Raw genomic sequence first — 13479 nt, forward strand, 5'->3', positions numbered from 1 at the left:
GTGAAAAGAACTTAAAGATATAAATCACACTATGCATATCAACAATAAATTTGACAAAATCTTATTAACAGTGGGTTAGAGGGCCAAGTAGGTGGCATGGTGATTAAGAGCGCTGGACTTCCAAATGGCCAACCACAGTTCGAGTCCCGGACCTGGCAGCTTACTTTCTCACTTTCCCTCTCTCTCTTTCTCACTCCCTCTGTCCTTTTCTGGTCAAATTTTTAAAAAAATAAATATGTAAGTACAAAAAGTTAAATAAAATAATTCTTTTTTTTTAAGGAAAAAAAAGTCTTTAAACAGTGGATTTAGCTGTTTGAAAAGCTCCTATGATTAACTATCTGGGCCAACAGGTGGCATGGTGGTTAAGGTGCTGGACTCCCATATGTCCCACATACAGTTAGAGTCTTAGACCTGATGGCTTGCTTTCCCACTTTCCTTCTCTCTCTCTCTCTCTCTCTCTCTGGTGAGCACACATGCCCTATAAGCAAATTTTAAGAATAAAAAATTAGTAATTTAAAATATGTATATATTAACTATTGATATAGGTTAACAAATCACCACTTGAAAATATATCCTAGAGGAGGCCAGCAGGTTGTGTGGTGGTTAAGGCGTGGATTCCCACATGGTCGACCATGGTTTGAGTACCAGAGCTGGTGGCTTACTTTCTCATTTTCCCTTTTTCTCTCTCTCTCTGGTCAAATTAAATAATAACAACAAATAAAATTAAATGATTCTTTAAAAAAGAAAAAATTATCTGGGACCAGCAGTTAGCGTAATGGCTATGTCGCTGGACTCCCACATAGTCGACCACGGTTCGTGTCCTGGACCCGGTGGCTTAAACACATACCGGGCGCGTGTGCATGCATGCCCAAGATCCCGAGAGGAGAATGGAGGAGAGGGGATTGCGGCGTGGCCATCCCCCCTGGGGGGTGATTTCTCGCTTTCTATCTCGCTGTCTCTCTCTGTCTTTCTGGCGAGCGCACGTGCCCGATAGCAAAAACCTCTCCAAAAAAAAAAAAAGGGAAAAAACAAAGAACACTAAATACTGAAACCTAACACTGAAAATACTTATATAAGTATTATTATAAGTATACATATATTACCTAAAAAACTAGTATTATTCACTTTTGCATAATTAAATCCATGACAAACAAAAGCAGGGTACAGAGGCAGAAAGCCTTCTTCTATCTTCTCCTATGCAATGCAGCACCACTCTTTTTTTTTTTTTTTTTGAGAGGTTTTCACTATAGGGTGCGTGCGCTTGCCAGACAGACAGAGAGAGACATAGAGACAGAAAGCGAGAAATCACCCCCCAGGGGGGGATGGTCACGCCACAATCCCTTCTCCTCCATTCTCCTCTCGGGGTCTTGGGCACGCACGCACATGTGCCCAGCGTGAGTTTTAAGCCACCGCGTCCGGGACGTGAACCGCAGTCGACTACGTGGAGTCCAGCGACATAGCCATTACGCTAACTGCTGGTTCCCATGCAGCAACACTCTTAAGTCCAACTTTCTACCTCTCCAATTCTCTTTCCTTTCTCTCTTTTTTAAGAATTATTCCATTTATCATCATTAATTTTTTAAATTTAACCAGAGAAAGAGCAAGGGGAGGGAATGAGAAGGAAAGCCACCAGGTCCAGGACTCAAAACATGATCAATCATGTGGGAGTCCAGTGCCTTAACCATCATGCCACCTGCCAGCCTCCCATCTTTTCTTTCTCCTGTAACTGCATTGGGAAAGGTGGCTTTTGTATAGATGTAGTGTACCATCTCTTAGTGCAGATTTCTAAAAGGGTCATAAGGAACCAAAGCCTAAGTAGGAAGTACTCTTGATTCCCTTGCTCCCTGACATGACTATCCAGAGGAAATAATATAGGGATGCACCATGTAGCTCAAAAAATGCCCCAATGACCTTCTGGGGTTACAGCTAGAATTTCCACTTTCTAGCTGAATGACATAATCGATTGCTTATTGTGTGTCAGTTTCCTCTGCCCCATAAAAGAATAATTCCTACCTAAGGTTGTTATGAGAATATGAAATGAATATTTGTATGGCACTCTATAAAATCTGTTAACCAACCAACCAAAAAATGTCAATAGCTCCAGCCCTGTATCAGTTAACCAAGACGGATCCAACGTGGCCAATGGCAGTTCAAATTCCAGGCCTGGTGTGTGGAGAGCAGCCAATCTGAAAACATGTGATTAAAACATGTGGCCTGTAGACACATGCAGAAATGTGCTTCCATAAGCTACTCTAGCAGGGCTATTGAGAAACATCTACATACAAAAGAAGTATCTGCCCGTTGTCAATAGTTGTCTTCCTGTTGTTAATACCAAATACCCCATACTGCCCAGTATTGGGCTAAAGAAAGTCACATGCGTTTATCAGATTGTCCCCCAAAAGAGATCAGAGAAATTATATGGCGCCAGTCATTTTCACATCTTCAAACAATTTACATCCAAAAACAACTAGCTTTGCATTCCAATTTTTCCTCCCTTATTCTCTTTACATTCCACTTCCTTCTTCCCCATTCATTTTACATCCCATTTTCCCCTTCCCCCATTTTCTGCCCTTTAAAAAAATAAACCTGAGACTAGTTCTAGTCACAATTTCTCCATCAAAAAAGCTGTGCCCACCCAATCCTCACTTTCCTATACTTGGTGTGTCTTTGTGTCACTTTCCTATACTTGGTGTGTCTTTGTGTATTTATTATTGCATCTACTTTTTTTTTTTTTTTGTAGAGGACTTTGCTACAGGGTGCGTGCGTTCAGAGACAGAGAGAGACAGAAAATGAGAAATCACCCCCCAGGGGGAGATGGCCACGCCGCTATCCCTTCACCATTCTCCTCTCGGGATCTTAGGCACACATGCACACGTGCCCGGCGTGAGTTTAAGTCACCAGGTCCGGGACTCAACTATATGGGAGTCCAGCAACATAGCCATTATGCCAACTGCTGGTCCCATTGCATCTATTTCTAATCCACAGCCTTCCCCACTCAAAAAAACATGTTCATACCAAGCTAGTCTCAACACTGGTGGCTTGAAAGTTACCCAGAGTACATGTACATGGGTGCCCAAAATTCTAATTGGAAGGATAAATGGAGAAAGGATTGTGGCATGACCACATCCTATGGGAGGGTTGTTTCTCTGGCTAGTGCATGCATTTTCTGAAAATTGAAAACAATTTTGAATTTTGTCTTAAAAATCAATACATCTGTCATATTGTCTAAGGCTGCTTTTTGCCATAACAGCAGAGTTAGGTAGCTGCCAACAGAGGGTTTATTTACTGTGTGGCTTTTTACAGAAAAAGCTGACTGACTTGTGCACTAGACTAATTTCCACTGATTTTCTAATGTAACTCTGAAAATGGGATATAATAAACAACTGACTTGACTCTGACAATAATGTTGCTATATAAATAAAACTAAGTCTACATGAAAAGGAAAAATCTGAGCAGTTCTTTCAAGAAATTAAGTTATGAGACCAGCAGTTAGCGTAAGAGCTATGTCGCTGAACTCCCATGTAGCTGTCCACAGCTCAAGTCCTGGACCCGGTGACTTAAACTCACGCCAAGTGCGTGTGTGTGCGTGCCCAAGATCCCAAGAGAATGGAGAAGGGATTTCGGCATGGCCATCCCCTCTGGAGGGTGATTTCTCGCTTTCTGTCTCTGTGTCTTTTTCTGTCTTTCTGGCGAGCACAGGCACTCTATAGCAAAACCCTCTCAAAAAAACAAACTAACAAACAAACAAAAAGAAAAAACAAAGAAATTAAGTTATGAATATACTTGTATTACTGTATGGGAAAGTGGTCCTCTTTTTTTTTTTAAATTTGCTATTCATAGAAATAAATGTCTCTCTAGCTTTCAATTTAAAGAAAACAGTCAACAGATCTGCTACAGTAAAAGCCTTTTTGAAGGAAGAACTTTACTAAATTCATCCAAGCGCAAATCCTAGCATACAGTAAATGACCAATACTTGCTGGAATGAATCAATGAACATGGATATAGTGCAATGAACACTGTTCAAACCTCTCATAAGTAGAATGAAAAGTTATCTGCTGCTGACAATATATAGGCTAATGTCTTTGACTTGAGTAACATGCACTGTATTTATTCTGGGAAAAAAACATGTCGTACACAGTAAAGGCATATAATGATAAAATGTAAATTTTTAAAAAATGTTTTCAAAAGTCTCATAAGACTAGGAACAGAACCACCACAATAACAAAAACAGTAAGTAGAAATTGAAGAAGGAAGATATATACCTGACATCTGATCTGATACCCCCAAATCAAGGGGAATAAAAGTGGTTTTTTGTTTGTTTCTTTTTAGATTTTTGCCATAGGGGAGAAATCCCCCCACACCCAGGGGAGATAGCCACACCGCAGTCCCCTCTCCTCCATTCTCCATCTGGGATTCTGGGCACACGCACATGCAACATGATTTTCAAGCCGCTGAGTCCCAGACCCAAACCACAATCAACCACCATCGGCAGTCCAGACTCTTAACCACTAACGCCACCTGCTGTCCCTCCAAGAGGGATAAAAGTAAATTTGCATTTGGTACACTATCTCATGCCACTAACCCCAACACAACCAATCCTCTACTCAACAAGAAAAAGTGGGTTCTAAAGGAAAGTACATTAATATAGCACCCTACAAGTTACAAAGGATTTTAGTATATTCTAACTCATTTGACTCTTTTTTTTTAAAAATCCCAGTGTGTGTGTGTGTGTGTGTGTGTGTGTGTGTATGTGTGTGTGTGGGAATTATTTCTCCTCCCTCCTGTTTTGCTGGCATGCACATACACCCTATAGAAAAAACTAAAAAAAAAAAAAAAAAAAAAAAAAATCCTATGTGGGCTACATCTGTAGCACAACACTAAACATCGTGCATAGGGAGCACCAGATCCCACATGGCCATCTGCAGTTCAACTCTGAGCCCCACAGTTTAAAACACACACCAGGAATGTGTGCATGTGTGCCCCCCAAATCCTGAAGGATGGAGAAATGGAAGCAAAAAGGACTGAGGTATGACCATTCCCCACCCTAGGGTGCTTTCTCTAATCAAACTGATTAATAATGATTTAAAAAATAAATAAATAAACAAAATTGTAGAAGAAATCTTTAAAAAAAAACGATGATTACTGAAGCATTTTACACACACACACATCAGGCAAAACTTTAAAATACAAAGTAATTACGATTTCTGAGGTTTATTATTTCATTTTATCTTTACACAAATAATACACCCTCATCTCCTCTCCCAGCTTCCACTCTGCAGGCTGCCGCCTTCCCTCCTTTTTACAGTCTACAAGTCCTGGCCAACCATGCCTAACTGTAAACAGGGTTCCTATGAATATATACCAACAGTGTAAACAAACTCAGAAAAGGAACAAAAACATTTCAGCCAGCTTTAATGTCCCTAAATTGAATACTCCCTCTGAACTGTCATTTTTCTAGTACTGGCAAAGTTAGCTAATTTAACAAACAATTATTATTTGTCTTTTGTAAAACACAAAGTTCAAAAAGCACATACCTGAAGGATTCTGAACGAACGCTCCAGGATTCTGTGGATGAACTGGTAAAAACTGTTGTCCTTGGCCAAATGCGACTGGCTGAGCAACACCAGTCAATACCTTTAAGATAAACCTTGATTTTAAGAACATTCTTTAAGTAAAACTTTAACATTCTATTAACAAAACTATCTACAGATATGCAGCCTTGCTTCTACCCTAACAAAGATTCAGAAAGGTAACTTGAATGGTTACTTCACTTCTAAAGCTTTTTTAAACAGAAATAATACCCTCCCTTATCTGAAACTTCTCTGAAAAGTTTAAGTGATCCATGTTAATACAAAGTAGCCACCAACTAGTTGTATGACCTTACACAAGTCACTTTACTTTGCTGGTGCTTTCAAAAAGAACTGACATCCAGAGATGAGATCTGTACACAATCACAGAGGCTAGTTAGCAACAACTCTGAGCCCATAAATCCTGGCCTTGACCTTTTTCTTTTTTCTTTTGGAGATTTTTGTTGTTGTTATAGAATTCGTAAGTATGCTCACTGGAGAGACAGAGATGGAGGGACAGAAAGTGAGAAATCACCTCTGAGGGGGAATAGCCACACCGTAATCCCTTCTCTATTCCCTTTGTATTTGGAGCATGCACACACGCAAAATCATGCACCCACTGTGAGTTTTAAACCACCAGGTCCAGGATTTGAACTGTGATCACATGGAAGTCTAGTGATGTAACCATTACACCATCTGGTGGCCTGGCTTTGACCTTTTTCTATAGATGTCAAAAGTCTCATTTAATTAGCAATCTGAACTCCAGATGATTTTTCCTAGCTGGCCATCCTTTAGACACAGTTATAGCTAGAGTACAAAGTACACTGTCAAAAAGACATTTGAGCCAGCAGGTAGCACAGAGGTTAAGGTGGCTACATCCCACATGGCCAGCTGAGCAGTTCGAGGCCCAGATATGGTACCTTGGGAATCACACCAAGCACATGAGCATGCATGCCCAAAAATCCCAAGAGGAAAATAGAGAAGAAATTGCAGTGTGGCCATCCCCCCAGGGAGTGATTTCTAACTTACTTTCTTCTTCCCTTCCTCCCACCCTCTGGCAAGCACAAGTGCTCTGTAGCAAACCTTAAAAAAAAAAAAAAAAAAAAAAGATATCAAGCAGAATATTAACAAACAGAATACTTCTAAAACAAGTTCTGTACTGGCATACAAATAGAATATGAAGGTACTTCAAAAGGTTAAGGGGCCAGCAGGTGGCGTGGTGATTAAGGATGCTGGACTCCCACATGGCTGACCATGGTTTGAGTTCTGGACCTGGCAGCTTGCTTTCACACTTCCTCTCTCATGCTGTCTCTCTCTGGTCAAAATAAGTAAGTAAATGGATACATAAAGTTAAATAAAATAAGTTTAAAAAAAAAAAAAAAAGAGTCCCAGACCTGGCAGCTTGCTTTCTCGCTTTCCCTGTCTGTCTTTCTGCCTCTCTTTCTTTCTGTTCCTCCTGATCAAATTTAAATAAATAAATAAATAATATTATAAAAACAAAAGGTTATGAAAAAAAAAGGAAGCATAAAGTACAAGTTTTGGACTAGCTCTGCTGCCTGGTGGTTAAGACAGCCTGATCCCATCACGTCAATCACATGGTTCAAGGCCCAAGACCCAGCACCTTGAGAAATACCTCTGGCCTGTGCATGTGTGCCCAAAATTCCAAAAGAAGGGAGATGGAGAAAGGATTGAGATGTGATCATTCCCCACGTAGGGTGTTTTATCCTCTCCTTCTTTCTCTCTGGTAAATGCACACATCCTCTAGCACAAAAAAGTACAAGTTTTATTTTGGTGCAAAAAATTTTTGAAATCCATGCATAGTTGTTAAGATTGTTTATTTGAGACAGCACATGAACACACAAGGAAGGAGCACCCTTGGGACCAGCAGATAGTATAATAGTTACATCACTGGACTCCCATGTAGCCGAGACCCAGGCCCAGCGGCTTAACACTCACACCAGGCGTGTGTGCCTGTGAACTCAAAATCCCAAGAAGAGAATATAGGAGAAGGAATTGTGGCGTGACCATCCCCCTTGGGGGTGATTTCTCACTTGGGGGTGATTTCTCAATTTCTGTCTCTCTGTCTCTGTCTCTCCAGCAAGCACACACACCCTACAGCAAAAATCTCTCTCAAAAAAAGAATCCTCAAAGGGAATCAGCCACACAGTGATCCCTTCCTGCCTGCAGTCCTCTAGTTCGCCAGGATCCCAAGCATATGCATAAATGGTCCTGGCATACAGCATGTGGCTTCCAGCTTATCAGACCAACTGCACCACAGAGGCTAGGCCCAGGCATTATTTTTCACAAGCTGCATCACCTATAAACTTTATGAACATCCTCACCCGCTCTTCTGGACACATACTTACAGTCCAGAGGGAGGCAGGACACCTACATTTTACTTCTATATAGATAAATATCTACTCATGAGCCTTGTTCAGGATTCATGTGAATTTTCAATGTCGCAATGTGTAATAAAAACTCACCACTTCTGCATAATATATAAACAAAACTAAATAAGCCAAGTCCCATTCTAGAATGTCTACCAATAACAGTATCTTTTCTCTCAAGGTCATACAATAGAGTATATCTAAGAAGGCAGGCCAATTGCTTTTTTCAAATCACTCAACAGGAACAGAAATATACTTTCTATGAATACTGTTCACAACGTGCTTTTAAATATTTCTCCCTAGTTTGTATTTTCCCCATGCAATCTTACTACTATAAATCTGTCCTAGTAAGAAAATGTGAGAACCTGAAAAAACAGGAAATTTAGCCCAGAATTCCAACAGGCTAGCAAAAGAAGTCATTCAGGTATCGACTGAATTAATCACAAAGTGTAAACACACTGCATTAAAATTATTTCAATATACATTTTAAAATGTACAAAGAACAGTGTGAAAGAACACCAACAGGTGACTGAATGTCTAGATAACTGGACTGTATCTGGAAGGCAAAAAGCAAGTTTGTTCTGCTGACATTTAACATCAAGCAATTGTATTTGACTGGACAGATTAGAAAGTGGTAAAAAGTAGGAAGAAAAAGTGAAAGATACTGCAGACTGGAAAAACACGTACAATTTGTTTTACTCAGGCTGTGAAAGTTCTTGATCAGAGAACAGTCTAAAAAATCAGTTTTATGATTGCTTTATAGCCTACCAAGGCACAACAGGTCTACATTCTAGCAGAAGTCTATGAAATACAATTGCATAATACCACACTAGTTTTAAAGCAAAAACAAAACAAAAAAATTCTATGTGAGAGAGAGAGATTGAAGAGAAAGAGAGATTGAGACTGAGGTTATTTCACTGGATCCTGGAAGAGCTAACTCAGTTTTGGATTTAAGTTGCAAATTTCATTCCCAAAAAATTTTCATCCCACTTCCATAGTGAGATTTCAAAGTATATTTGAAAACTTATTCCCACTCTATACAATAAACTATGTCCTAAAAGGTTCCTCAAACCCTAGGAACGTTAAAAATGGTTAACGTATCTGCATATAGCATTAATTTTAGACTAACCACGACAGACTTACCTGTTGAGATGCCTGAATATTTCCCACTGTTATGGGAGCAGGTAAATTACCAAAGTTTCCAAATTGAGAACTCTGAAGATTCTTTTCTTCAAAATAGTGTCCAGAAGCTCTGTTAAGGGGATTCGAGAAACTCTGGTTTCCAGGGCCATGTGGTCCATTAAAATTTGGTCCTTGTGGTGAATCAAATATTTGTTCATGTCTTTGGAACTGTAGTCCTTGGGCTGGGGCATTAAAAGCATTGCCAGGTGGATCATTATATGGACCAGTCTGATTAAAAGATACTGATTCAAGCCTTTGGGAAGGATGATTGTCAAATCGTGTGCCTTGAAGACCAAGAGGAATATCAAACCTTGATGTTTGCTGGTGTTGTGGACCTTCAAATCTTTGAGGGACACCATCAAATCTTGGTTGAACCTGCTGTCCAGGTGGCCCATCAAACCTCTGTGGGCCTGGCTGACCAGTTCTTTCAAATCTAGGTCCTGGTTGACCATGTAATCCATCAAATCTTGGCAAGAGTGATGGTTGACCCGGCTGCCCATCAAATCTTAAAGCATGACAACCTTCAAATCTCGGACCACCTTGACCCAGAGGCCCTTCAATTCTCAGGCCACCTCCTGGTACAGGACCCTCAAACCTCATTCCACCTCCTTGTTGGACTAAAGGTCCTTCAAACCTGATCCCAACCCCTGGCTGACCATGTGGACCCTCAAACCTAAGGTTCCCACCAAGTTGATTATGTTGTCCTTCAAATCTCAGACCAGCTACTGACTGACCATGGGGGCCCTCAAACCTCATTCCAACTCCTTGCTGTAGCAAAGGGCCATCAAATCTGATCCCCCCTCCTGGCTGACCATGAGGTCCATCAAATCTAATTGCAGCCCCTGATGGGCCATGACCCCCCTCAAATCTCAGTCCACCAACAGGCTGGCCTCGGGGATTATCAAATCTAAGCCCACCAACAGGTTGACCATGTGGTCCCTCAAACCTGAGACCACCCACAGGTTGACCACGATGCCCTTCAAACCTGAGACCACCCACAGGCTGGCCCCCTGGTCCTTCAAATCGCAAACCACCTGCAGATCCCTCGAACCTCAGGCCAGGGGACCCTTCAAATCGAAAACCACCTCCTCCTGCTTGACCAATTGGCCCCTCAAACCGCAAAGGCGTCCCTACAGGTCCTGGAGGACCTTCAAATCTCAAAGGACACCCACCTCCTAACTGGCCTTGAGGTCCTTCAAATCTCAAAGGGCCTCCTCCCCCCATTTGTCCTGGTGACCCATCAAATCGAAGAGAACCTGGTGCAGGAGGTCCATCAATTCTGGGGCTTAATTTATTAGGTCCTTCAAAAATCATCTTGGTTGGGCCATCTCTTGCTACCGATGGCCTACCAGGTCCATCAAATAATGGTCTGTCTTCAGCTAAAGCAGTAAGTCGCTGATTTGTATCAAGGCCAGCAAATCTTGAAGCTGGACTGTCTACAAATGGTTTATCTGGATCTTCATATCTAGGTCGCTTAAGTGGAAAACGATCATTGAATGGAGATCTCTGTTCTTCTCGTACACCTTTTTAAAAGAAAAAATTATTTTCACTAAGTATACATTTATATCAAATTATCTTAACATCTTTTCTATATTCATGTAAATGTTTATCTAAAGATATACATAAGTACTTCACTATATTAGAAGGGAGGGAAAAGACAGCATCAAACAGTAAACAAGATGCCCTCTAGAGTCAGATATACCTGGATTTAAAATATATATATATGTATATATAATATATATATATATATCCCCATTTAATCAATTTACTAATTATTTAGTTTTGAGAGCAAGTTATTTAACCTTTCTGGTTTGGGTTCCTACCTGTAAACTGGGGATAATATATATTTCACTGGGTTATGAGGATTAAGTCAAATTACATATGAAGAACCTAGTGAGTTACCTGACACACAACTGGCCTTATAAATATTAACTCCCTTCCCTTCCCTTTCTTTTAGAGGAAAAAACAGTGATAAAACAAAGCCAAAAAAAAAGTCTGAACGGTTATAAAAATCCATCCCCACTTAGCTTGTTCATTTTCCCTTCACCGCTGTGTGATTCAATAGGCATAATCTGATTTAACTTTTTCTACCTTTAGCAGAGACTTGCTCGTCATGTCTTCTCCGGCCCTCATGGGGTGAAAGATTCTCAGCATAAGTACGACTCCCAGAAATAGGAGAAAGACGTCTTGCTCTTTCACTAAATTGTTCTTTTCTGTCAAACTGTGCTCCACTATTCCTACTTGCATGTTTACTTTTGGATGGCTCACATTCTATTCCAGACAACAAGGCATCAGTCAAAGGGTAGTCAAAAATATCAGGATCTAAGAGATCAAGTCTTGGAAATGAATGCTGAACCTGTGTCCTTTTCAGTTTTGCTTTATGTTCATAGTAGGTTAATTCAGCATCAGATAAGAGAGGTTTCTTTTTTAATCCACCTTTATTTTCTTCTGTAGGACTATCCCGTACATTGCATCTATGTTTACCTTCTTGATACTGAAATAGCTGTCGTATTTGATGCACAACAACAAGGAACTCATCCTGTGTAATTTCACCAGATGCTAAACGTTCACTCGTCTGTATAGGGTTAATAAAAGGAAATAACGTATTTTAAAAATAGAAGGTATTAAGAAATTTAGACAAAAGAGAAAAATGAATACATGGGATTAATCATAGCAACTACCTTTTGAAGTAATTCTCTTTTGCTTGCAAGAGTTAACTCTTTAGGAATCTGAAGGTTGGCATCTACACTTAAACGATGCTGCTGCTTTGGGGCTCGAGGTGACAAGATTCCTTTAGTGCTTGACCAGCTCTCCCTATGCCTTAGATGAGGAGATTTACTATGGTCATCACCCTGTTGTAAGCTGAAACCATAAAAGCAGCAAGTTAAAGTGTTTTTGTAAAAATATTCAGGACCATATCTAAGAATCCTTTCAAAGGATCTGGTTACACTGGATATTTATAACATGAAAATTAAATGATTAAAAGTACAAAATTTGAAAAAATTTTGAAAAGCAGATATAAATACATTCTTACATATACTAGGTTATAACCTTAAGTAGATTAGTTAATTTTTCTAAACTTTAGTTTCCTTATCTGTAAAATAGAAATAATGATATTTAACTCAGCTTTAAGTATGAAATGGAAAGTACTAATTATAGCACCCAATGAAATGATCTAAATTTTCAGTTAACACTCCTTCAAAATGGGTGCATTGTTCTACTTGATTAAAATGCTAACATCATACCTTTTATTTTCTTCCCAACCAGATTTCCACCGTTTAGCAGACTTGGAGCTTTGCCAATTTTCCACATTCTCCTTTGGTTCACTGCCTGACTTTGTAGAATGTTGACTTGCAGCTTCTTGAGGTCGTTCCTCTTCCGTTTTTTTCATTCGCCTTGGATCTCGAACATCCTGTTTAGTACTTCTCTTAGCATTTCTTTCTTCCCTAGAGGGTGGTGTAAATTCTTCCATATGTGACTGCTTAACTCCTGATTGGCGAATCTTTCCAGCTTTGGGTGTCAAAGTCGGAGACATACTCCTTTGCCTTCGTTTGGGGGATCGCCTATCTCTTCTTTTTGGAGAATGTATAATTGGTGATCGAGACTTGGGTGATCGCGATCTTGATCTCTTTCTCGTACTTGATCTCCCTGGTTTTGCTCCCTGTTTCTCTAATTCTTCTGTCATTGTATCCTGTTTTTGTACAATGCCATTTATGACTTTATTTCTACTTCCAATCAGTCTATGTTCAGATGATTTCATGTGTTCATCCTTATCCTTTTTTTCTGCAGTTTTTCTCTTCTCTTTTACATCATCATCTTTGCCATCGGTCTTATCCTGAAGGTGTTTTTTTAATCTTGGATCTCTCTTGTTCATATCAGATAACCTCACACTTTCAGATTCCTGATTTTTTAAATCTTTTGTGTGAGATAATTTGTTTTTCAAAGGTGATGGTGATTTAGATTTGGATTTAGATTTAGACTCTACTTGGTCAAATTCTTTCTTGGTTATTTTTTCACCTGATTTACTTTTTTCTTGCTTGGATGAATTTAGTTTTTCAGAGGGTACAGTTTTACTTGTCTTAATATCAGATTGGTTCAATGTATTCATTAGGAAATCTTTCCTGTGACTTTGATCCTTTCCATGAGAAGAATGTTGGCTCATTCTGTTAAGACGAGGATCCCGGTTAGTTCCTTTCAAATCCTGAATTTGTAAGGGTGGACCTGGACGGCTTTTCTCAGGCTGTATAGGAACCTGATGGGGAGCTTTAACTGCCATAGGGGGAATCTGCGAAACATGTAACTTGGATGGCGCAGATCCAGGACCTAAGTTGGATGTCTCCTGC

General features: G+C 39.9%; 1 protein-coding gene across 2 annotated transcripts in view; it reads right to left on the reverse strand.

The window, feature by feature from the left end:
- PCF11 (PCF11 cleavage and polyadenylation factor subunit) overlaps positions 1–13479 on the reverse strand; it is a 30500-nt gene that overhangs the window by 8434 nt on the left and 8587 nt on the right. The window contains exons 6-10 of one of the 2 annotated variants that reach the window (XM_027770466.1): positions 12382–13479; positions 11818–11998; positions 11228–11711; positions 9098–10659; positions 5535–5634 (exon numbers count right to left, since the gene is read on the reverse strand). The exon at positions 12382–13479 is cut by the window's right edge and continues 32 nt beyond it. In XM_027770466.1, coding sequence (XP_027626267.1) covers positions 5535–5634; positions 9098–10659; positions 11228–11711; positions 11818–11998; positions 12382–13479 — 3425 coding nt within the window. The remainder of the gene's footprint in view (positions 1–5534; positions 5635–9097; positions 10660–11227; positions 11712–11817; positions 11999–12381) is intronic. The other variant, XM_006144975.3, reaches the window with a different exon arrangement.

Source organism: Tupaia chinensis, unplaced genomic scaffold, assembly GCF_000334495.1.
Source record: "Tupaia chinensis unplaced genomic scaffold, TupChi_1.0 Scaffold000139_1, whole genome shotgun sequence".
Taxonomy (NCBI): domain Eukaryota; kingdom Metazoa; phylum Chordata; class Mammalia; order Scandentia; family Tupaiidae; genus Tupaia; species Tupaia belangeri.